This window comes from Bombina bombina, chromosome 3 (genome assembly GCF_027579735.1).
Source record: "Bombina bombina isolate aBomBom1 chromosome 3, aBomBom1.pri, whole genome shotgun sequence".
NCBI classification, from domain to species: domain Eukaryota; kingdom Metazoa; phylum Chordata; class Amphibia; order Anura; family Bombinatoridae; genus Bombina; species Bombina bombina.
In genome coordinates this window covers 789,253,574-789,280,661 of record NC_069501.1, presented here as the reverse complement: position 1 = coordinate 789,280,661, position 27,088 = coordinate 789,253,574, and the positions used below count along the sequence as shown (strand labels likewise).

At 38.3% G+C, this 27,088-nt stretch overlaps 1 protein-coding gene across 1 annotated transcript in view; it reads left to right on the top strand.

The window, feature by feature from the left end:
• EIF5B (eukaryotic translation initiation factor 5B) overlaps positions 1–27,088 on the top strand; it is a 411,763-nt gene that overhangs the window by 120,842 nt on the left and 263,833 nt on the right. Inside the window, exon 9 of the mRNA XM_053707685.1 lies at positions 21,538–21,603. Within this exon, the coding sequence (XP_053563660.1) occupies positions 21,538–21,603 (66 nt within the window). The remainder of the gene's footprint in view (positions 1–21,537; positions 21,604–27,088) is intronic.

The following is a 27,088-nucleotide window of genomic DNA, read 5'->3' as shown; positions in this document are numbered from 1 at the left end:
TTCCTGTTCCTAATGCTATTTCTGAAGTAATTTCCAGAGAAAGGGATAAATTGGGTAATTCATTTACTCCTTCTAAACGTTTTAAGCAATTATATCCTGTGCCGTCTGACAGATTAGAATTTTGGGACAAAATCCCTAAAGTTGATGGGGCTATTTCTACCCTTGCTAAACGTACTACTATTCCTACGTCAGATGGTACTTCGTTTAAAGATCCTTTAGATAGGAAAATTGAATCCTTTCTAAGAAAAGCTTATCTGTGTTCAGGTAATCTTCTTAGACCTGCTATATCTTTGGCTGATGTTGCTGCAGCTTCAACTTTTTGGTTGGAGACTTTAGCACAACAAGTAACAGATCATGATTCTCATAATATTATTCTTCTTCTTCAGCATGCTAATAATTTTATCTGTGATGCCATTTTTGATATTATCAGAGTTGATGTCAGGTTTATGTCTCTAGCTATTTTAGCTAGAAGAGCTTTATGGCTTAAAACTTGGAATGCTGATATGGCTTCTAAATCAACTCTACTTTCCATTTCTTTCCAGGGTAACAAATTATTTGGTTCTCAGTTGGATTCCATTATCTCAACTGTTACTGGTGGGAAAGGAACTTTTTTACCACAGGATAAAAAAATCTAAGGGTAAAAACAGGGCTAATAATCGTTTTCGTTCCTTTCGTTTCAACAAAGAACAAAAGCCTGATCCTTCATCCTCAGGAGCAGTTTCAGTTTGGAAACCATCTCCAGTCTGGAATAAATCCAAGCCTTCTAGAAAGGCAAAGCCTGCTTCTAAGTCCACATGAAGGTGCAGCCCTCATTCCAGCTCAGCTGGTAGGGGGCAGGTTACGTTTTTTCAAAGAAATTTGGATCAATTCTGTTCACAATCTTTGGATTCAGAACATTGTTTCAGAAGGGTACAGAATTGGTTTCAAGATGAGACCTCCTGCAAAGAGATTTTTTCTTTCCCGTGTCCCAGTAAATCCAGTGAAAGCTCAAGCATTTCTGAATTGTGTTTCAGATCTAGAGTTGGCTGGAGTAATTATGCCAGTTCCAGTTCTGGAACAGGGGATGGGGTTTTATTCAAATCTCTTCATTGTACCAAAGAAGGAGAATTCCTTCAGACCAGTTCTGGATCTAAAAATATTGAATCGTTATGTAAGGATACCAACGTTCAAAATGGTAACTGTAAGGACTATCTTGCCTTTTGTTCAGCAAGGGCATTATATGTCCACAATAGATTTACAGGATGCATATCTGCATATTCTGATTCATCCAGATCATTATCAGTTCCTGAGATTCTCTCTTCTGGACAAGCATTACCAGTTTGTGGCTCTGCCGTTTGGCCTAGCTACAGCTCCAAGAATTTTTACAAAGGTTCTCGGTGCCCTTCTGTCTGTAATCAGAGAACAGGGTATTGTGGTATTTCCTTATTTGGACGATATCTTGGTACTTGCTCAGTCTTTACATTTAGCAGAATCTCATACGAATCGACTTGTGTTGTTTCTTCAAGATCATGGTTGGAGGATCAATTTACCAAAAAGTTCATTGATTCCTCAGACAAGGGTAACTTTTCTGGGTTTCCAGATAGATTCAGTGTCCATGACTCTGTCTTTAACAGACAAGAGACGTCTAAAATTGATTTCAGCTTGTCGAAACCTTCAGTCACAATCATTCCCTTCGGTAGCCTTATGCATGGAAATTCTAGGTCTTATGACTGCTGCATCGGACGCGATCCCCTTTGCTCGTTTTCACATGCGACCTCTTCAGCTCTGTATGCTGAATCAATGGTGCAGGGATTACACAAAGATATCTCAATTAATATCTTTAAAACCGATTGTATGACACTCTCTAACGTGGTGGACAGATCACCATCGTTTAATTCAGGGGGCTTCTTTTGTGCTTCCGACCTGGACTGTAATTTCAACAGATGCAAGTCTCACAGGTTGGGGAGCTGTGTGGGGATCTCTGACGGCACAAGGAGTTTGGGAATCTCAGGAGGTGAGATTACCGATCAATATTTTGGAACTCCGTGCAATTTTCAGAGCTCTTCAGTCTTGGCCTCTTCTTAAGAGAGAATCGTTCATTTGTTTTCAGACAGACAATGTCACAACTGTGGCATACATCAATCATCAAGGAGGGACTCACAGTCCTCTGGCTATGAAAGAAGTATCTCGAATTCTGGTTTGGGCGGAATCCAGTTCCTGTCTAATCTCTGCGGTTCATATCCCAGGTATAGACAATTGGGAAGCGGATTATCTCAGTCGCCAAACGTTGCATCCGGGCGAATGGTCTCTTCACCCAGAGGTATTTCTTCAGATTGTTCAAATATGGGAGCTTCCAGAAATAGATCTGATGGCGTCTCATCTAAACAAGAAACTTCCCAGGTATCTGTCCAGATCCCGGGATCCTCAGGCGGAAGCAGTGGATGCATTATCACTTCCTTGGAAGTATCATCCTGCTTATATCTTTCCGCCTCTAGTTCTTCTTCCAAGAGTAATCTCCAAGATTCTGAAGGAATGCTCGTTTGTTCTGCTGGTAGCTCCGGCATGGCCTCACAGGTTTTGGTATGCGGATCTTGTCCGGATGGCCTCTTGCCATCCGTGGACTCTTCCGCTACGACCAGACCTTCTGTCGCAAGGTCCTTTTTTCCATCAGGATCTCAAATCCTTAAATTTAAAGGTATGGAGATTGAACGCTTGATTCTTAGTCAAAGAGGTTTCTCTGACTCTGTGATTAATACTATGTTACAGGCTCGTAAATCTGTATCCAGAGAGATATATTATAGAGTCTGGAAGACTTATATTTCTTGGTGTCTTTCTCATCATTTTTCTTGGCATTCTTTTAGAATTCCAAGAATTTTACAGTTTCTTCAGGATGGTTTAGATAAAGGTTTGTCCGCAAGTTCCTTGAAAGGACAAATCTCTGCTCTTTCTGTTCTTTTTCACAGAAAGATTGCTAATCTTCCTGATATTCATTGTTTTGTACAAGCTTTGGTTCGTATAAAACCTGTCATTAAGTCAATTTCTCCTCCTTGGAGTTTGAATTTGGTTCTAGGGGCTCTTCAAGCTCCTCCGTTTGAACCTATGCATTCATTGGACATTAAATTACTTTCTTGGAAAGTTTTGTTCCTTTTGGCAATCTCTTCTGCCAGAATAGTTTCTGAATTATCTGCTCTTTCTTGTGAGTCTCCTTTTCTGATTTTTCATCAGGATAAGGCAGTGTTGCGAACTTCTTTTGAATTTTTACCTAAAGTTGTGAATTCCAACAACATTAGTAGAGAAATTGTGGTTCCTTCATTATGTCCTAACCCTAAGAATTCTAAGGAGAAATCGTTACATTCTTTGGATGTTGTTAGAGCTTTGAAATATTATGTTGAAGCTACTAAGTCTTTCCGAAAGACTTCTAGTTTATTTGTTATCTTTTCCGGTTCTAGAAAAGGCCAGAAAGCTTCTGCCATTTCTTTGGCATCTTGGTTGAAATTTTTAATTGATCTTGCCTATGTTGAGTCGGGTAAAACTCCGCCTCAAAGGATTACAGCTCATTCTACTAGGTCAGTTTCTACTTCCTGGGCGTTTAGGAATGAAGCTTCGATTGATCAGATTTGCAAAGCAGCAACTTGGTCCTCTTTGCATACTTTTACTAAATTCTACCATTTTGATGTATTTTCTTCTTCTGAAGCAGTTTTTGGTAGAAAAGTACTTCAGGCAGCGGTTTCAGTTTGAATCTTCTGCTTATGTTTTTCATTAAACTTTATTTTGGGTGTGGATTATTTTCAGCAGGAATTGGCTGTCTTTATTTTATCCCTCCCTCTCTAGTGACTCTTGCGTGGAAAGATCCACATCTTGGGTAATCATTATCCCATACGTCACTAGCTCATGGACTCTTGCTAATTACATGAAAGAAAACATAATTTATGTAAGAACTTACCTGATAAATTCATTTCTTTCATATTAGCAAGAGTCCATGAGGCCCACCCTTTTTTTGTGGTGGTTATGATTTTTGTATAAAGCACAATTATTCTAATTCCTTATTTTATATGCTTTCACACTTTTTTATCACCCCACTTCTTGGCTATTCGTTAAACTGAATTGTGGGTGTGGTGAGGGGTGTATTTATAGGCATTTTGAGGTTTGGGAAACTTTGCCCCTCCTGGTAGGAATGTATATCCCATACGTCACTAGCTCATGGACTCTTGCTAATATGAAAGAAATGAATTTATCAGGTAAGTTCTTACATAAATTATGTTTTTTCTGACGGAGGTCAGAAAAAAGATTTTCGACTCTTATCTTGCCCTTCAGTCCTCGGCCGTCAGTGGCTCAATGTATGGAGGTAATTGGTCTGATGGTGACTTCCATGGACATCATTCCGTTTGCTCGGTTCCATCTCAGACCTTTGCAGTCATGCATGCTCAGACAATGGAACGGGGACTATGCGGCTCTGGACCAGGCGACAATAGACTCTGTTCCGTGGTGGTTGTCTCAGGATTACTTCTCCCAGGGAACTTGCTTCTGCAGACCCTCCTGGGTGATTATGACCACGAATGCCACTTTTCTGGGTTGGGGAGCAGTCTGGGGCTCGTTGAAGGCTCAGTGCTTATGTACTCGGGAGGAGTCGGTTCTGCCCATACACATCTTAGAGCGATCTTCAATGCTCTACTGGCCTGGCCTCAGTTAGCCTTAGCCCGGTTTATCAGGTTCCAGTCAGACAACATAACCTCGGTGGCGTACATCAACCACCAGGGGAAAACTCTGAGTTCCTTGGCCATGACAGAGGTGGCTCGAATTATTCAGTGGGTGGAGACCCACAACTGTTGTCTCTCTGCGATCCACATCCCAGGAGTGGACAATTGGGAAGCGGATTTTCTGAGCAAACACACTTTTCATCCCGTGGAGTGGGAACTTCATCCGGAGGTGTTTTCCAGCCTAATTCTCAAATGGAGACAGCCAGATCTGGATCCCATGGTTTCTCGACAGAATGCCAAGCTTCCGAAGTACGGTTCGAGGTCAAGGAATGCACAGGCAGTTCTGATAGATGCTTTGGCTGTTCCTTGGAACTTCAGTTTAGCATACCTATTTCCTCTCTTCGCTCTCCTTCCAAAGGTCATTGCTCAGATCAAGCAGGAGAAGGAGTCTGTAATTCTCATAGCCCAGGCGTGGCCTCACAGGATCTGGTATGCAGACCTAGTGGAAATGTCATCCTTTCCACCTTGGGGACTCCCTCTGAGGTGTGATTCCCCTTATCTTTAATTCTGATAAGGTGGTTTTGCTGATTTAGTATTCGGATCTGGTTCCAGTTGCCCGCTGTGGCCTCTTCCTCTAAGGCCAGACCTCCTTTTTTTTCCATCCCAATCTAAAGTCTCTAAACTTGATGGCAGTGAAATTTAATGGTTAGTTATAGAGGATTTGCAGATTCTGTGTATAACATTCTGATTCATCTCCCTGATATTCATTGTTTTGTTCAGGCTTTAGTCCAGGTTAAACCTGTTATTAGGCCTACTTCTACTCCCTGGAGTCTTAACCTAGTGTTTAAGGGGTTTGCAGGCCCCTCCTTTTGAGCCTATGTATAAATTGGACATTAAACTACTTTTCTTTCATGTAATTAGCAAGAGTCCATGAGCTAGTGACGTATGGGATATACATTCCTACCAGGAGGGGCAAAGTTTCCCAAACCTTAAAATGCCTATAAATACACCCCTCACCACACCCACAATTCAGTTTTACAAACTTTGCCTCCGATGGAGGTGGTGAAGTAAGTTTGTGCTAGATTCTACGTTGATATGCGCTCCGCAGCAAGTTGGAGCCCGGTTTTCCTCTCAGCGTGCAGTGAATGTCAGAGGGATGTGAGGAGAGTATTGCCTATTTGAATGCAGTGATCTCCTTCTACGGGGTCTATTTCATAGGTTCTCTGTTATCGGTCGTAGAGATTCATCTCTTACCTCCCTTTTCAGATCGACGATATACTCTTATATATACCATTACCTCTGCTGATTCTCGTTTCAGTACTGGTTTGGCTTTCTACAAACATGTAGATGAGTGTCCTGGGGTAAGTAAATCTTATTTTCTGTGACACTCTAAGCTATGGTTGGGCACTTTGTTTATAAAGTTCTAAATATATGTATTCAAACATTTATTTGCCTTGACTCAGAATGTTCAACTTTCCTTATTTTTCAGACAGTCAGTTTCATATTTGGGATAATGCATTTGAATTAATCATTTTTTCTTACCTTCAAAAATTTGACTTTTTTTTTCCCTGTGGGCTGTTAGGCTCGCGGGGGCTGAAAATGCTTCATTTTATTGCGTCATTCTTGGCGCGGACTTTTTTGGCGCAAAAATTCTTTTCCGTTTCCGGCGTCATATATGTCGCCGGAAGTTGCGTCATTTTTTGACGTTATTTTGCGCCAAAAATGTCGGCGTTCCGGATGTGGCGTCATTTTTGGCGCCAAAAGCTTTTAGGCGCCAAATAATGTGGGCGTCTTATTTGGCGCTAAAAAATAAGGGCGTCTCTTTTGTCTCCACATTATTTAAGTCTTATTTTTTCATTGCTTCTGGTTGCTAGAAGCTTGTTCTTTGGCATTTTTTCCCATTCCTGAAACTGTCATTTAAGGAATTTGATCAATTTTGCTTTATATGTTGTTTTTTTCTCTTACATATTGCAAGATGTCTCACGTTGCATCTGAGTCAGAAGATACTACAGGAAAATCGCTGTCTAGTGCTGGAGCTACCAAGCTAAGTGTATCTGCTATAATTTTTGGTATCTGTTTCTCCAGCTGTTGTTTGTATTGCATGTCATGACAAACTTATTAATGCAGATAAAATTTCCTTTAGTACTGTTACATTACCTGTTGCTGTTCCGTCAACATCTAATTTTCAGAGTGTTCCTGATAAACATAAGAGATTTTATTTTTTAAATCCATTAAGAAGGCTATGTCTGTTATTTCTCCTTCTAGTTTACATAAAAGTCTTTTAAAACTTCTCTTTTTTCAGATGATCATTCTGATACTGATAATGGTTCTTCTGGTTCAGAGGTTTCTGTCTCAGAGGTTGATGCTGATAAATCTTTGTATTTGTTCAAGATGGAATTTATTCGTTCTTCATTTAAAGAAGTATTAATTGCATTAGAAATAGAGGATTCTGGTCCTCTTGATACTAAATCTAAACGTTTAAATAAGGTTTTTAAATCTCCTGTAGTTATTCCAGAAGTGTTTAATCTCCCTGATGCTATTTCTGAAGTAATTTCCAGGGAATGGAATAATTTGGGTAATTCTTTTACTCCTTCTAAACGTTTAAGCAATTATATCCTGTGCCATCTGACAGATTAGAGTTTTTTGGGACAAAATCCCTAAGGTTATGGGGCTGTCTCTACTCCTGCTAAATGTGCTACTATTCCTACGGCAGATAGTACTTCATTTAAGGATCCTTTAGATAGGAAAATTGAATCCTTTCTAAGAAAAGCTTACTTATGTTCAGGTAATCTTCTTAGACCTGCTATATTTTTAGCGGATGTTGCTGCAGCTTCAACTTTTTGGTTAGAAGCTTTAGCGCAACAAGTAACAGATCATAATTTTATAGCATTATTATTATTCTATAACATGCTAATAATTTTATTGGTGATACCATCTTTTGATATCATTAGAGTTGATGTCAGGTATATGTCTCTAGCTATTTTAGCTAGAAAAGCTTTATGGTTTAAACTTGGAATGCTAATATGTATTCTAAGTCAACTTTGCTTTCCTTTTCTTTCCAGGGTAATAAATTATTATCTCAACTGTTTCTGGAAGGAAGGGAACTTTTTTACCAAAGGATAAAAAATCTAAGGTAAATTTAGGTCTAATAATCATTTTCGTTCCTTTCCTCACAATAAGGAACAAAAGCCTGATCCTTCATCCTCAGGAGCGGTATCAGTTTGGAAACTATTTCCAGTTTGGAATATATCCAAGCCTTATAGAAAACCTATAGCCAGCTCCTAAGTACCCATGGAGGTGCGGACCTTATTCCAGCTCAGCTGGTATGGGGCAGATTACGTTTTCTTCAAAGAAATTTGGATCAATTCCGTTCTCAATTTCTGGTTTCAGAACATTGTTTCAGAAAGGTACAGAATTGGCTTCAGTTAAGGCCTCCTGCTAAGAGATTTCTTTCTTTCCCGTGTCCCAGTTAACACAGCAAAGGCTCAGCATTTCTGAAATGTGTTTCAGATCTAGAGTTGGCTGGAGTAATTATGCCAGTTCCAGTTCTGGAACAGGGGCTGGGGTTTTATTTTATCTCTTCATTGTACCAAAGAAGGTCAATTCCTTCAGACCAGTTCCGGATCTATCAATATTGAATCGTTATGTAAGGATACCAACATTCAAGATGGTTACTGTAGGACTATCCTGCATTTTGTTTAGCAAGGGCATTATATGTCTACAATAGATTTACAGGATGTGTATCTGCATATTCCGATTCATCCAGATCACTTTTAGTGTCTGAGATTCTCTTTTTTAGACAAGCATTACCAGTTTTGTGGCTCTACCGTTTGGCCTAGCCTCAGTTCCAAGAATTTTTTTCAAAGGTTCTCGGTGCCCTTCTTTCTGTAATCAGAGAACAGGGTTTTGGTATTTCCTTATTGGACGATATCTGGGTACTTGCTCAGTCTTCTCATTTTCGAAGAATCTCATACAAATCGACTTGTGTTGTTTCTTCAAGTTCATGGTTGGAGGATCAATTTACCAATCAGTTCATTGATTCCTCAGACAAGGGTAACCTTTTTAGGTTTCTAGATAGATTCAGTGTCTATGACTCTGTCCTTGTCAGACAAGAGAAGTTTAACATTGATATCAGCTTGTCAAAACCTTCAATCACAATCATTCCCTTTGGTAGCCTTATGCATGGAAATTTTAGGTCTTAGGACTGCCGCATCAGATGCAATCTCCTTTGCTCGTTTTCACATGCGACCTCTTCAGCTCTGTATGCTGAACCAATGGTGCAGGGATTACTCAAAGATATCTCAATTAATATCTTTAAACCGATTATACGACACTCTCTGACATGGTGGACAGATCACCATCGTTTAGTTCAGGGGGCTTCTTTGTTCTTCCGACCTGGACTATAATCTCAACAGATGCAAGTCTTACAGGTTGGGGAGCTGTGTGGGGGTATCTGATGGCACAAGGGGTTTGGGAATCTCAGGAGGTGAGATTTCCGATCAATATTTTGGAACTCTGTGCAATTTTCAGAGCTCTTCAGTCTTGGCCTCTTCTGAAGAGAGAGTTGTTCATTTGTTTTCAGACAGACAATGTCACAACTGTGGCATACATCAATCATCAAGGAGGGACTCACAGTCCTCTGGCTATGAAAGAAGTATCTCGAATTTTGGTTTGGGCGGAATCCAGCTCCTGTCTAATCTCTGCGGTTCATATCCCAGGTATGGACAATTGGAAAGCGGATTATCTCAGTCGCCAAACGTTGTACCTGGGCGAATGGTCTTCACCCAGAGGTATTTCCTCAGATTGTTCAAATGTGGGAACTCCCAGAAATAGATCTGATGGCTTCTCATCTAAACAAGAAACTTCCCTGGTATCTGTCCGGATCCCGGGATCCTCGGGCGGAGGCAGTGGATGCATTATCTCTTCCTTACAAGTGTCATCCTGCCTATATCTTTCCGCCTCTAGTTCTTCTTCCAAGGGTATTCTCCAATATTCTAAAGGAATGCTCGTTTGTCCTGCTGGTAGCTCCAGCATGGCCTCACAGGTTTTGGTATGCGGATCTTGTCCGGATGGCCTCTTGCCAGCTGTGGACTCTTTCGTTAAGACCAGTCTTTCTGTCTCAAGGTTCTTTTTTCCATCAGGATCTCAAAACCTTAATTTTAAGGTGTGGAGTTTGAACGCTTGATTCTTGGTCAAAGAGGTTTCTCTGACTCTGTGATTGATACTATGTGACAGGCTCGTAAATCTGTATCTAGAGAGATATATTATAGAGTCTGGAAGACTTATATTTCTTCAGGATGGTTTAGATAAAGGTTTGTCCGCAAGTTTCTTGAAAGACAAATCTCTGCTCTTTCTGTTCTTTTTCACAGAAGGATTGCTAATCTTCCTGATATTCATTGTTTTGTACAACCTTTGGTTCGTATTAAACTTGTCATTAAGTCAATTTCTCCTCCTTGGAGTTTGAATTTGGTTCTGGGGGCTCTTCAAGCTCCTCCTTTTGAACCCATGCATTCTTTGATCGTTATATTACTTTCTTGGAAAGTTTTGTTTCTTTTGGCCATCTCTTCTGCCAGAAGAGTCTCTGAATTATCTACTCTTTTTTGTGAGTCTCCTTTTCTGATTTTGCATCAGGATAAGGCGGTGCTGCGAATTTCTTTTGAATTTTTTTCCTAAGGTTGTGAATTCTAACAACATTAGTAGAGAAATTGTGGTTCCTTCATTATGTCCTAATCCTATGAATTCTAAGGAGAAATCATTGCATTCTTTGGATGCTGTTAGAGCTTTGTAATATTATGTTGAAGCTACTAAGTCTTTCCGAAAGACTTCTAGTCTATTTGTCATCTTTTCCGGTTCTAGAAAAGACCAGAAAGCTTCTGCCATTTCTTTGGCATCTTGGTTGAAATCTTTATTTCATCATGCCTATGTTGAGTCGAGTAACACTCCGCCTCAAAGGATTATAGCTCATTCTACTAGGTCAGTTTCTACTTCCTGGGCGTTTAGGAATGAAGCTTCGGTTGATCAGATTTGCAAAACAGCAACTTGGTCCTCTTTGCATACTTTTACTAAATTCTACCATTTTGATGTGTTTTCTTCTTCTGAAGCAGTTTTTGGTAGAAACGTACTTCAGGCAGTGGTTTCAGTTTGTATCTTCTGCTTATGTTTTTTCATTAAAATTTTATTCTGGGTGTGGATTATTTTCAGCAGGAATTGGCTGTCTTTATTTTATCCCTCCCTCTCTAGTGACTCTTGTGTGGAAAGATCCACATCTTGGGTAATCATTATCCCATACGTCACTAGCTCATGGACTCTTGCTAATTACATGAAAGAAAACATAATTTATGTAAGAACTTACCTGATAAATTCATTTCTTTCATATTAGCAAGAGTCCATGAGGCCCGCCCTTTTTTGTGGTGGTTTTGATTTTTTTGTATAAAGCACAATTATTCCAATTCCTTATTTTATATGCTTTCGCACTTTTTTTCTTATCACCCCACTTCTTGGCTATTCGTTAAACTGAATTGTGGGTGTGGTGAGGGGTGTATTTATAGGCATTTTAAGGTTTGGGAAACTTTGCCCCTCCTGGTAGGAATGTATATCCCATACATCACTAGCTCATGGACTCTTGCTAATATGAAAGAAATGAATTTATCAGGTAAGTTCTTACATAAATTATGTTTCTCGTGGAAAGTTTTATTTCTTTTGGCCATCTCTTCTGCTAAAAGAGTTTATAAATTGTCTGCTCTCTTGTGAGTCACCTTATTTGATATTCCATCAGGACAAGGCTGTATTACGAACTACTTTTACTTTTTTGCCTAAAGTTGTTTCCTCTCACAACTTTAGTTGGTAGATTTTCATTCCCTCCTCCTTTTTTGGATCTCCTGATCCAAAAAATGCTTCTGAAAAATCTTTACATTTTTTGGATGTTGTTAGAGCATTGAAATATTATATTGATACTAACTAAGGGTTTTAGATAAACTTCTAGACAGGTTTTTTTTGTTCTGGCTCTAAGAAAGGCCACAAGGCCTCTGCTATTTCTTTAGCCTCTTGGTTAAAACTTTTTATTCACAAAGCTTATTTGGAGGCGAGTCAGCCTCCCCCTCAGCAAAATACAGCTCATTCTACTAGATCAGTTGTCACATCTTGGGCTTTCAAGAATGAAATGCATACCTTTTTTCAAAATGTTACCATTTTGATGTTTTTGCTTCTTCTGAAGCAGCCTTTGGTAGAAAAGTCCTTCAGGCAGTTGTATCAGTTTGATGACAAACTCAAAATATAGGCACAATCATCAGATATAATTTATTTTGGGTTGTGGATTTAATTTCTCATTGGAAAAAAATGTTTTTACAAGCTTGGGTATTAGTTTCCATATGTAACGGATATTGGACTCTCGCTACCATGAAAGAAATTAATCTATCCATGGTGGCGAGAGTCCATGAGCCCCCAGCCTTTTTTGGGGGCTGTTTTGTTTTAAGCATATCTTTTTTTTTTTTTTTTTTTTTCTTTTTTTTTTTTTCCCTGCTCCTAATTTTTGACTCTTACTCCTCCTAAAACCTCACTGCTTGGCTTTACGTTAAACTAAGGTATGTGTGAGGTGGGACGGAAATTATAGGGCTCTTGGGAAACTTTGCCTCCTCCTGGTAGGAATGTATATCCCATATAAGTGTTTTTAACCCCCCCCCATTAGTGTCTTTATGGGGCTCCGTTAGGGCTGGTGGAATAAAAATTATTTTCCAATAGCCAAGCTCCACTCACCATTTGCCTTATTTGGAGGAGCCAATCTGGGCTTTAGTCTACAGATAACAAGGCTAGCTGCAGTCATAATGTTAGTTGTTATCAGTTAAAGCCAATTAGGGAACGATATGTAGCAGTCACCCTTCAAAAGTCAGCATTTTATGTTCTGATAATTTAAAGAAACAAAACAAACAAACAAAAAATTCTTCTTCAATTAAAGTGAAAAGGGGGCAAAATAAATAATGAACATATATCACAAAATTGTTTTATTGCTTATCAATAAACATTGTTTATACAGATCTGAAGGTGTTTATTGCCCCTTGAACAACGCAAGTAAAGGATATGTTCCTTCTGGCCATTATATATTATATTATAGCTCAGGAGAAGTTGGGCCCACCTAGCTTTGAGAAAGCCTTGACAAACATCAGTCATGCATTTGTACCTCTATCCTAGATGCATCATTTGCTTATAGATATGTGAGCCAGGGAGCCATTGGCTTCTAGAATTTTACCCCTGGCTCTTAACTTTTTGGGTTATTCTCCATATATCTTTATAAACACATACCTTTATCTGGCTCCTAAAAATATGTCTGGCTTCTAAATATTCTTACTGGCTCCTAAATTTCAAACGGATTTGTCGGCCCCTGCACTAATGGTCAATTCATACGGACTTCAAATATTTGTGCTTTATACAGCAATGTAGATTTAAATGATTAGCTGAGCATTTCCCTTATAGGAAATAATTGTTTCAAATTTTCAAGCATCTCATTACAAAAGTTTCCCTAATTTTGGTAAAAAGCTGGTGAATGGGAATGCTCGTTGTCATCGCATATATCTTGACAAGATTAAACTATTTTGGCAGTATGCAGATTTTATCATCTTACAATATAAAGTAATAAAGATAGAAGTGTAAATACTTGTTCTACAATGGCAGTGTCCACTTCTTGGGAACCTGAAGCAGATTGTGGAGTTCTCACATATTGTGTAACAGTTTATATTGGTTGTCTATGCTTATGCTAAGGCAAAGCTTATCAGAAGGGTTCTGCATTCTGTATTAACTTCCAAATCACACTTTTTTTATGCATGATGTGCTGAGTTTGAGCATTTTTCTTCTACCTATCATTGTACAGCTGTAAGGTGTTGGTTTCATGGGGGGAGTGTCGGGTCATGCCGAAGCCGCGGGCCCACTGTACCACCTGAAGCAGATGTAGATTATCTGATAAGGATATCCTTAGAACAGACTCAGACCACGCAGCAATGATCCAAAACTATTCTTCTTTATTGAAAGACACACAACATGTCTTATAGGCACCAATTACAGTGTACATGGTTAACTTGATGGCACGTTATGCCCGTGTCATCTTACACAGTTACACACAGTGTTATTCTGGAAACTTACTAGCTCTAAACAATCTCTATAGTCATAATAAGAAATGCATCTGCAAGAACAACAAGGTCGTTTGAACATCTTATTGAGATAGTACCCTCCTGGGCCTAGTGCCAGGGACATTTACAAGGTTAGCTAGCTTTGCAAAGTAAAATAACAAGCATTTATTTCTCACTACAGAATAACCCATTATAATAAAGTTTAATCATTACAAGATGGATGCAAAGAACAAGATGACGCTAGTCAGGTTTACATTAACCCCTAACATACCACCCTTTTATTCTAACAGAATAATATAAAAATAGACAGGCGCAGAAAATGAGGAAAGCCTTTAACAACAATATGAGCCTAATACTACAGTAACAGAACTCTATGTGAGAATACTAGAGAGAAAAATATTCACATGTCGTGATATAATTTTGTAGGCCAATAGGGCACACTTTGTCACTGCACATAGGTGCCTCCTCTCCAATACCTTCTGTCTACCTTCCAGCATCCCTAAGACTACCGATATACCTGCATAAAGACCCAACCAGCCCCCCATCTACCCACAAACAACGCTGCATCTTTTATTTCTCCACCTGCATTGCTAGCACCCCCCCAATATGTCCAACAGTTCTTTCTCCACAGTAAAGCATGACATAGTAACAGCACAACTGTCTCTAGGTGGCCTCTGATCAATTTAAGAACAGTCTTTGTCCTCTTAGAGCGCTCCACCTTCCTCAGACACTTTGCTTTAATACAGTTCATTTGCAGTAGGGGTGCTTATCCAGTGTTCTTCCGCAGGGGGATGCTGGAAATCTGATGATTTGTTCATGGGGTAGACAAGGCAGCTAGTGGATCCCCATGGCAAGCAGACAATTGAACAATCAAACAAGCAAGAGGAAATCAGAACAGTGGGTGTTTACACAAATTATAGGGCATAGGTAAGAAATCTGTCAACAGTGGTGGTAAAATCTATAGAGCGTCCTACTCCAACAAAAGAAAAGGAACCATACACCCACCACTGGACTACCTTAATATTAGACAGTTCAAATTCAATCCTGTACAGCAGGGTTCCTCCCTCCCTGGGTACAGGTATATGTGCAGGGAAACGTGTCTGTAATCACACACCAAAAACACTTTCACTCCCAAAGGTAAAAGCACAAGATAGTTCATAAGGTGACATAACAGAAACACCCTTCAAATCTTCGTCAGGTAAATACCTCAATGAGTACTGCTCCAGCGGCTTCTCCTGTATCTCACTTGCAGTATGGTTTACCTGAACAATCAATTGAGGGCTGTCATCGACCCCTGGTCCCGCGAGCTGTCCCTCGATGATCAGCTAAATCAGCAGCTCACAGCCATTAAGCCAGTGCTCACTCCGGCCTAGGTAGACAGTAGAACAAGAGAACAAGAGAGAGAGCAGAGAAGCACCTGGAGATGGCCGTATTTAGAGTGAAAATATTTAATGGTACAGGGTAACAAAAAATATACAGGGAAAAATCCCTATTAAAACAGAACACCAATACAGAGATGGAGGTGTAGAAAAGAAAAAGAGCTAAATGACAAACATCGGCAAAAGCAGACAATTGAGTCACAGGGAGTCTAAGAAGAAAACAGAAACAGTACAAGATGAGTACACACCCCAATGCAATCACAATTGTGTCCAAATAAAACTTCTCTCATCCTTTTTTTTTTTAAGCATCACAATTCCTTTAGCTTAACTCATCCTATGTCATTTAAAATCAAGAAAAAACATTGTGATATATAATACAAACTAAATACATTGATACTTTTACAGAGAATAACTCACAGCTTCTCTATACAAGTTAAATGATACTTCATGAATACTAAGCAAGTGAAAACTGCTAGACTTCATCAAAAGGCCGAATGGCTATGCTAAAACTTATGCTAAGGCCTGCCCTGTAGCAAAAATGGAAAAAGAAAATAGTCAACAAAAATAAATGAATCTCTTTACACTGTCACTTTGAACTACTAAAAATATAAGAACCTAGTGTTGCTTAATTCAGCACATCTACTATCTATAATGTTTATAATTCTCCAACCATGATCCTAATAGTCAACAATCTCATCTGATATAAACACTACTAGTTTACTAATTATTTTATGCAACCTAAATTCTCTCACACTCCTGTATGAGGAAAGAATACAATCATAACATCATTTAAAACTACAAAATCTTTTAAAAATAAACATATCTTTATGTTAAGATAAATCCTTTCTTTGACAAACATCTGGAATTATCAAATTCACTTTGCAGATACCATACCAATTAATAAAAAGGGAAAAAATACATTTGCTTTCATAAACTATAATTATGCTACTCCCTAAATAAATATTTATCTGTGTAATTAATATAAACTTCTAGCTGAGACATGTCGTCATTATATTCTAGAGGGTGAAGGGTCTAAAATATTGTGATATATTGCAGCATTTTCTTTAAACTATACAGGTGCAAACATATTTTGTATACTCAGTGGGCCATTCAATAGGGTACAATACTGCAAGGTTTAGAGTTACACTTATCTACAGGGTTAGTTTGTTGAAGTACATAAACTACAATGTGCACTAAGACCAATAAGGCATGCTTTTCTATAGACAAAACTATGACTTCTTATAACTAATATGATCAACAGAAAATAACACCAATACAAGAGCATACAAAACAAGAAATATACGTAAATGAGTTAAACAATACTCCCCTAATTTAATTGGTTTACCCTGTAACAGCATAACGGGTCCTCAATATCAACCGGCAAGGTACAGTCCAGAGAAGGATAGTCTTTATGTTCTGACGACACACATCAGAGGAAACAGTCATGGATTACCCAGAGTTCTGGGGCTGGTACCAGCATGCAATGCAAAGAATGGATCCAAAGATAGTTCAGCAACTTTTACTGCAGTATTAAAACAAGCTTGACAAAAGGTCTTTTATCTTCATTTTTTCTCTTTAAACGGTTTACTTGCATTCAATCTTCAATCCTTTGAAGAGTGCACTTATGGAATTTTATCTGTACAGATTTTACCTAAATATGGAAACTCAAAAATAATTCAGTTAGTGTTTTAATCTCTGGATACAGCTGCATGATCTCATCCTGCAAATACAAATATTGTGTTAAGAACAAAATAGAAAAATAAAAAACATTTTAGGTTCCCTTTCTTACTTAAAATACTAATCACCTAACTCACACAAAGATACTCATCAATACTTCCCCCTTGTTTACGTGAAACATCCCATGTGGCACGCAAACACAATATAACAATAAACCAAAAGACAAATCATGCACCCCACTCATGCATGCAGAATACAATTCTCAATAGCAAGCCACATCAAATACACCTCACTATTCAATATGCCATTTATACAGCACGCTTCCACACGCAGTCACAAAAGAGAAAAACATAACAATCTCTTAGAAAACATCTAAAACCACTCGTCCATTCCACCCAACAAAACATTAACTGCCGACACAAACTTTAAACAACCACAATTAACCTGAAATTCAACACCTATACTGACATTCCCTGAAACACAGCACTCGCAAAACACTACACAGAATTAAAAACATCCCATTAATCATCTATACCCTGGCTCTGCAACTATGCACAAGACTTTGATATCATACTAATGATGCAATCACTACAGATGCGCAATAAACTCCAGTTGCATATTTACACCTAAAATCCTGAACCATAAACTTACAAAGGAACACACAAACACAGCTAATTATCCTATTTTGGGAAAGATCAGATAACCATGGTACAGCCACCGTTCTATTTAGCTCCTGCCCACATGCACCATGCAAATCCACTGTGAAATAAATCAGGTGTGACACAAATAACTTGTGAAAAAAACTCTAGAATCCAGTCTATACTTTTACATAACCAAAATTTTAACAACAACACAAATATTGAATCTAACTCTGTTTATAATTTGATATTCACCATTCTGCAGCTCTCTAGCCAAATATAACAATTGCATATAACACAAAAAATGAGCTTTCTACAAAAGAATAATAATAAAATTTCCCCTTTAAATTATTCCCCATGATCTATTAGCCTTACTTATAATAAAAATGTATACTGACGTTCATTAAATAGCCTAAGCAAGCATAAGCAGCATAAAAAAGCACTCACAGTGGGATGCAGGCTAGTTAAAGAGACATTTTACCCAAATTAAAAATTATCTTTAATTGAAACTGCTGACACAGTTACTAGTGCTAGGCTTACAGTAAACCTAATTGTCTTCTCTGTAAATATTTCCTTAAAATCTCAGATTTTATATCAGTTTGCCTGTATCCCTTTAAATATTTTCACTCCTGTCTTTTTTTTTTTTTTCCTCTGCTAGTCTCACAGATCGCAACACTAAGAATGTAGACAACTTATCAACTCAGTTTGCATTACAGAGAGAATTAAGTTACACTGCAAAAGAAATATCTGCTATCTAAACGGCAGATTTAAAAAGAATAATACAAAGAAAGGTCTCATATATTTTGCAAACTACTAATACAGTGTTATTGCTGCTCCTGAACTCCTTTCACATGAGTGAACTGGTCCTTTAAATAATAAAATGACAATTTTCTATTGCTCTGTCTACGCACTGAGCTGTGATTTTACAGACAAATATAAGGATTATCCGAAATTCAACCCATTACAATTTACTTCATATATACACAAACTTGCAAATGCAACTTCTCCTACATTCTAAACTATTCAGCTTGTATAACAAGCCATTGACAATACATTAATATCAAAACTATGTTACAGTGGACTGTCCCTTTAAATACTAACCATTTATCACGTAAATTACATATGTATACCCTAACCATAATTTAGGCTGCTTCTATGATTTACCACACAAATTCAACTTCTGTACTGTATCATGACCTGCATATTAATTTACTTGCAACAGAAACGGACCCAAATACTTTAGATATATCTAATGACATACAGTCCATAATACAGCAAAGAAGCAGAACTCCAATGGCAAACAAGACAAGTTTTTTTTTTTTACCTTATTTTATCTTTTCCACAAACTCTTGCAAATACAACATACTTAACCCATTAATCATACCAGAAAAACATATTTACTAGAGCGTGACAAAAATCGCACACACCATCGCACTTTCAAAGTCGCTAGTTACTTCACTTGCAAAAACAATATATTTATATGCCGCAACAGGTGGACAGTTTTTATATTTACATACAACAATTATCACTTAAAACTAAAACTGCACATATAACACACATACTTAAAACATGCTGTTGACTTTAAAATACAGTTATAAAAATAACACTACAAAATACCTCCTTACAACGTCTGATTTCCCAGCAAAGAATTTTTTTTTACAGCAATACACTCACACAAGCCCATCTCATCTCGCATACCAGAATTCACTCCCCTTTTTTTTTCTTTCCTCCTCCGGAAAACAAATATTCCATAACATACTAAAGATACATAAAAATACAATAAGATCAACTTTCCACCAAATTTACAATGTATTTGAAAGTGTCTGAATTTGCAAAGAATGGCCATATCCCCACAAATTGAGAAAACACATTTCAAAACAGGATAAAAACATCCTCCGTTCCTTTTTTTGTTTATTTTGTTATTCTGTTGATCTAAGCAACTCTTTGACACATAATAACAGACAGATTACACATGACACATCAAAATATACAAAATTTTCTTTTTATTGCTGCAAACAAAGAGAGAGAGAGTTTTGCCAACGGAGCTGCTGTAACAGTTTTTTTCTTTTATGACCCCCCTCCCTTTCTCGAGTGGATGCAGTATGTCTCTTTTGTAGACATTAAATATGTACTCTTCTCTGTGCATTATTATCTATCAGCAGATCCCATTCCTCAACACAATAATAGCAACAATAAAAAAATGCATAGCCACTTAATATTTTCTAAGCACAGCACAATTTTATAGCAATAAAAAGCAAATAAGCAAAGCATCAGATATCAAACATAAGATCCAGGTGGGTAACAAAACTCTATTATAGGAATGGATATGGAAAACTTCAACACACGTGAGACTCAAACTCACTGTCACAAGGCCATGCCACGTTGCATGCCAACTTCTATCTTGCACGCTTACCAGACAGGACTACAATACCTGTCTTAACCTAGCCCAGGACTGTAAACCTGGCTAGAGGGATTATCACAAGTGCCAACAGGACTGAAACCTTCGCACAAAACCCTGCTTCTCTCTTTACTGCAGGAATCCCTTTTAACCCTTTATCATATATTGCCAACACCTATTACAAGACTAAATTTAGGTTCAGATTCACAGAGGGAAAGCAGAGTAAAAAGCACTCATACTTACCCACTGCGAATCCCACGAGCTGACACCAGAAACTGTAAGGTGTTGGTTTCATGGGGGGTGTGTCGGGTCAGGCCGAAGCCGCGGGCCCACTGTACCACCTGAAGCAGATGTAGATTATCTGATAAGGATATCCTTAGAACAGACTCAGACCACGCAGCAATGATCCAAAACTATTCTTCTTTATTGAAAGACACACAACATGTCTTATAGGCACCAATTACAGTGTACATGGTTAACTTGATGGCACATTATGTCCGTGTCATCTTACACAGTTATACACAGTGTTATTCTGGAAACTTACTAGCTCTAAACAATCTCTATAGTCATAATAAGAAATGCATCTGCAAGAACAACAAGGTCGTTTGAACATCTTATTGAGATAGTACCCTCCTGGGCCTAGTGCCAGGGACATTTACAAGGTTAGCTAGCTTTGCAAAGTAAAATAACAAGCATTTATTTCTCACTACAGAATAATCCATTATAATAAAGTTTAATCATTACAAGATGGATGCAAAGAACAAGATGGCGCTAGTCAGGTTCACATTAACCCCTAACAGCTGTGTTATGTTTTTTGGTGGTAAATGCTACCCTGGTATGCCAAAATGAGCAAATTAAAATCTTAAAGGGACAGTCTATTCTAAGATGTTTATTGTTTAAAGATAGATAATCCCTTTATTACCCATTCCCCAGTTTTCACAGCCAACGTGGTTATATTAATATACTTGTTACCTCTGTCATTACCTTGTATCTAAGCCTCTTCTGACAGCCCCCTTATCACATGGCTATTTATTATCTATTGACTTGCATTTTAGCCAATTAGTGCTGTGTCCTGCACAACTCCACAGGAGAGAACACAATTGCCCATATGAATTTAAACTAGCAGTCTCTTGTTGTGAATAAAATAAGCATGTGATAAGAGGCTGTCTGTAGTGGCTTAGAAACAGGCAGACATTTAGAGGTTTAAATGTTATAAAGCATATTAATATAACAATGTTGGTTGTGCAATGCCGAGGAATGGGTAGTAAAGGTGTTGTCTATCTTTTTAAATCATAACCATTTTAATGAAGACTGTCCATTTAAAATAATCATATCTTGGCTCATTTCCCTAAAAAGCACTTGCCAAGCTTCATCACTTGTTTTCCTATTACAATCATTTTAGTCAAAAAGCAGTAGGGGAAAAGACCAGAAAGGACAAGGTTACTGGCTCTGGTTTTTATTTGAACCTACAAAGGCAGTCACTTTTCATTTTTGTGTGTACTACTTAGGGACTGAGCCAAAATATAGACATATGCTAAGTATAATTTAATGTCTGTGTTGCTTACAGAAAAAAGATTGAATTATTTATGTAAATTTAGTATCATTTTGATCTCAGCGAATATTTAGCTTACATGGCAATATTTTCTCTATTAGCTAAAGAAGAAGAAGCTGGTGTGGATGACTGGGAAGCTATTATCAGCGACGAAGAAGAGAAAAAGGGTCTGTATCTGGAATACATTTATTTAAGATGTTTTTAAAACTAACAAAACCTTAAAGGGACATCAAACCCAATATTTTTATTTCATGATTCAGATAGAGGACACAATTTTAAACAACATTCCAATTTACTTCTATCAACCAATTTGCTTCATTCTTTAGATATTCTTTGGCTCAACCATGTGCATTGCTATTTCTTCAACAATCACACTAGGCATCTATGTGCAGCCACCAATCAACAGCTACCGAGCCTATCTAGATATGCTTTTTAGCAAAGGATATCAAGAAAATGAAACAAATTAGATAATATAAGTAAATTAGAAAGTTTTATATAAAATGGCATACCCTTGAAGGGTATTTATGTATTTAAGACCAACATTTGTAACCAATAAAGGGACAAGTTTAATTGTGTGATAAATGCTTTTCTTTATTTTGCACCCTTTCCCTGTAATTAAATTCTACAAATGTTGGGGTTTCCATTTATGATAATTGGTGCACACTGCAGTTTTCAGAAGCCTAACCCTGCTTCTACTTTAATACTCATTTGATATTGTAAGCAATTAAAGGGATATGAAATGGTACTCCTTTAGTAAAAACACATTTTAAAATAATGTAAAGAAACAGATTGTGTTATAAACCACAAACATCTTATTTTCTTGCCAAATGAGCACTTAGAAATTCTGAGTGTAGCCACTTGCCCCAGGGGGATAAGAGAGTAGACATGTTTGAATTAAAGTTGCATTCTGCCTCTTCTGAACTTGAGCAAAACTGGATCAACGCTAAACCATCTTAAAGTGATAGTAAATCCTAGCGTTTGTGAAACGCTAGGATTTACCAGTAGAACAAATAAAGGGGACTTTCAGTAATGAAGTATAAAATATTTAATGCTGAAAGTACCTTTATTTGTCTGAAGCATTCACCGCACTGAGCTCCTGAGGCAGCCTACGGCAGAACACTTTTGCTGTGAGGTAACGTTTCCACCTCTTAGCAGCCAATAGCTGTGCGGGCCAGCTGGCGCCATGCCGGATAGCTAGCACGCTATTGGCTAAAATTACCTCAGTGATAAAATAGCGTTCTGCCGTTTGGAGGTCTGCGGCTTTTAGCGTGGTAAACACTTCAGACAAAGGAACTTTCAGTCATGAAGAATAAAATACTTAATGCTGAAAGTCCCCTTTATTTGTTCCACTGGTAAATCCTAGTGTCACCAATGCTAGGATTTACTAACACTTTTAAGTTACTGTCGGAGATTTATGAGCTTAAGTTAGATATACCTTCCTGTAGAGACCCAAGCCTCATTTTTGGGCTGTGACAGGAAGTAATGGACCCCGGCACAAAGTAAGGTTGTAAAAAAAAAAAAAAAAAAAAAATTCTTTTAAAATAATAAATACATATTGCATTGTTTTCTATTAAGTATAACCCACTGTTCAGTGCTTTATTTTCCTTTTCTTTCTAATGACACGGTGAGTCCATGGATCATCTCTAATTACTATTGGGAATATCACTCCTGGCCAGCAGGAGGAGGCAAAGAGCACCACAGCAAAGCTGTTAAATATCACCTCCCCTCTAACCCCAGTCATTCTCTTTGCCTACGTTAAAAGCAAGGAGGTGGTAAAGTTTAGGTGTCTGGAAGAAGATTCTTCAATCAAGATTTTTTATTTTACAGCAGTGCAAGTTTGTTCTGCTCTTTCCTGTGGTTTAGCTGTAGCCCATGTCAGTCTCTTCAGTAGAGCAGTGGTGGCTTTTAAGCAATTGGGAACTTGTGGGGTATAATCCTCACTGCGCCTCCTAACTAGTCATTGCTGCCCTAACTTGAGAGCCTGAGTAAGATTACTCAGTCTTTGCCTTTTTTTCCCACAGGTCCATGTGAGGGAGAATGCCTCTCAAACCTAGTGAGCTGCCCTGCTGCCAGGCAAATTACATTGAGGTAAGTGCTAATTTTGTTTTTCTTAGCAAGTATAAAGACAAATATGTCACTTTAACAGTTATTTTTTCTGTATGGGACACCAGATGCATTAATCCTATTGTGGGTGAATAGGATAATGTGATGCAGTGTGTGCAGGCGCTGGGGACGAGAGGAGGACTTGGCTCAGTTTGTTTATTGTTCCTGTAAGGGTGTTAAGTGTTTTTTACTTGCTCTCGGTGGCTTTACTTTCAGAGTATATTTTAATGCCAGTCGGGAGGTTTAGCTTGATACGCCCACGATGGTTACACATCCGGTATCAATAGCGTATGTATAAGCCAAAACGCAATTGATGTTAACAGTCTCATTCATCAAGGGGACTATGTGTGGCACTATGATTAACGGTAGTCAAAGTGCCAACTAGTCTCGAACTTATGTGTCTAATAATTACATCAATAGAAAGGTGCCTAAACCAGGACGGTAAATACAATCCCGCAATAGGAGTGGTTCACGGAAACCGTAATCGTAACTGCAATGTTAGCGTGAAGTCTTCAGTTATTATAATATACTAGCTTACGCATCAGATATCATGGCGTATGTCTAGGCCAATATGCAATTGATGTTAACAGTCTCATTCATCAAAGTGACTATATGTATGGTACTACAATTGCGTTTTGGCTTATACATACGCTATTGACACCTGATGTGTAACCTAGTACGATATTATAGTAAAGGATTTTACGCAAACATTGCAGTTACGATCACGGTCTCCATGAACCACTTCTATTGTGGTATTGTATTTACCGTTCTAGTTTGACAGGTAGGCGTATCACTTCGGTTCACTTGTGATCACCCTCCTGATAGGCCACCCTGAACACCCCCCCTGACAAGACTCCAATCATAATATACACGAGCGTCACAATGCCGTAATTGGTTAATTAATAACTGACGTCATGCTGACGAAACTGCCGGATCAGTCGACTGCCGCTGAAAAGGAATACGCAGTGGAGACACGGGCGCTTTTGACAAAGCAGATGCGAAATGCGCTTCAGGCGTTCGCACTGCTTCTCTCCTCTGTTTAGTTTAAACTGTTGGCCTTTATTGGCATTTTTTGGTAGGAACTTTTTTACAACCTTAGCATAATTGGCTGGCGGGGGACCCCATTAGGGGACAATCAGACATATATATGATGGGGATTTTTCCTTTTGGTTAATTGTTATATCCCCACTAGCCTATTGGCGTTTCTTAGGTCTCGTCAATAATATTGAAAAATACTGGGATATACAGGGAGTGCAGAATTATTAGGCAAATGAGTATTTTGACCACATCATCCTCTTTATGCATGTTGTCTTACTCCAAGCTGTATAGGCTCGAAAGCCTACTACCAATTAAGCATATTAGGTGATGTGCATCTCTGTAATGAGAAGGGGTGTGGTCTAATGACATCAACACCCTATATCAGGTGTGCATAATTATTAGGCAACTTCCTTTCCTTTGGAAAAATGGGTCAAAAGAAGGATTTGACAGGCTCAGAAAAGTAAAAAATAGTGAGATATCTTGCAGAGGGATGCAGCACTCTTAAAATTGCAAAGCTTCTAAAGCGTGATCATCGAACAATCAAGCGTTTCATTCAAAATAGTCAACAGGGTCGCAAGAAGCGTGTGGAAAAACCAAGGCGCAAAATAACTGCCCATGAACTGAGAAAAGTCAAGCGTGCAGCTGCCAAGATGCCACTTGCCACCAGTTTGGCCATATTTCAGAGCTGCAACATCACTGGAGTGCCCAAAAGCACAAGGTGTGCAATACTCAGAGACATGGCCAAGGTAAGAAAGGCTGAAAGACGACCACCACTGAACAAGACACACAAGCTGAAACGTCAAGACTGGGCCAAGAAATATCTCAAGACTGATTTTTCTAAGGTTTTATGGACTGATGAAATGAGAGTGAGTCTTGATGGGCCCGTGGCTGGATTGGTAAAGGGCAGAGAGCTCCAGTCCGACTCAGACGCCAGCAAGGTGGAGGTGGAGTACTGGTTTGGGCTGGTATCATCAAAGATGAGCTTGTGGGGCCTTTTCGGGTTGAGGATGGAGTCAAGCTCAACTCCCAGTCCTACTGCCAGTTTCTGGAAGACACCTTCTTCAAGCAGTGGTACAGGAAGAAGTCTGCATCCTTCAAGAAAAACATGATTTTCATGCAGGACAATGCTCCATCACACACGTCCAAGTACTCCACAGCGTGGCTGGCAAGAAAGGGTATAAAAGAAGAAAATCTAATGACATGGCCTCCTTGTTCACCTGATCTGAACCCCATTGAAAACCTGTGGTCCATCATCAAATGTGAGATTTACAAGGAGGGAAAACAGTACACCTCTCTGAACAGTGTCTGGGAGGCTGTGGTTGCTGCTGCACGCAATGTTGATGGTGAACAGATCAAAACACTGACAGAATCCATGGATGGCAGGCTTTTGAGTGTCCTTGCAAAGAAAGGTGGCTATATTGGTCACTGATTTGTTTTTGTTTTTGAATGTCAGAAATGTATATTTGTGAATGTTGAGATGTTATATTGGTTTCACTGGTAAAAATAAATAATTGAAATGAGTATATATTTGTTTTTTGTTAAGTTGCCTAATAATTATGCACAGTAATAGTCACCTGCACACACAGATATCCCCCTAAAATAGCTATAACTAAAAAAAAACTAAAAACTACTTCCAAAACTATTCAGCTTTGATATTAATGAGTTTTTTGGGTTCATTGAGAACATCGTTGTTCAATAATTAAATTAATCCTCAAAAATACAACTTGCCTAATAATTCTGCACTCTCTGTATAGCACTCCTTTTCAGGGGTACCCTGAATAAGCTGCAGAGAGGAAGCAGTGCATAATTTCTTTATTTTAGCTTATTAATCTTTTAATTCAACGAGTGGCATGGTCCACAATTATATTTTAATATTACTTATTAAATGTTAGGTTTTAATTAACTTTATACCCTACTCCATACACATTGCACACTACTATCCTTTTTTAAGTGTGCCATATTAAACCACAACCTCCACTGCTTAACGATTATAAATACATTCTTGCATACAATGAAATGAGGAAGGCAAAGCAAAAGATAAATAAGTAGCACTAAACAGACAACTGCTACTTAAATGTAATTTATTACTACTTTTTTCTTTTAATTAAACATCCAAAACACTCCAGCACGCCGCTGGGGAGACTGTAATCCCACTATCAATACAAATCCACAAAGGCAGATTTATTGGCACCAAAGCATGATCGCAACATTTCAGGAGTTACCCCTTAATCATGTTAATACATATGGAACATAATTCTCTGCCATTTATAGACATGTGTAATTAATATCAAACCTTCACAGCGCCATCTAGTGAGGACGTATATAGAATACACCAGACAATAAATATATGCACATAAAGAAGCCTACTACAAAAAAATGTATGGGTCCCTATTTAAAAACCTAAATGGCATAGTAGCTAATTTAAAGATCCAAAATGCATCTCTCTTTTCCATCTTAATCGGAGGAGAGTCCAACGCTTCATTCATTACCTGGCCACCAGGAGGAGGCAAA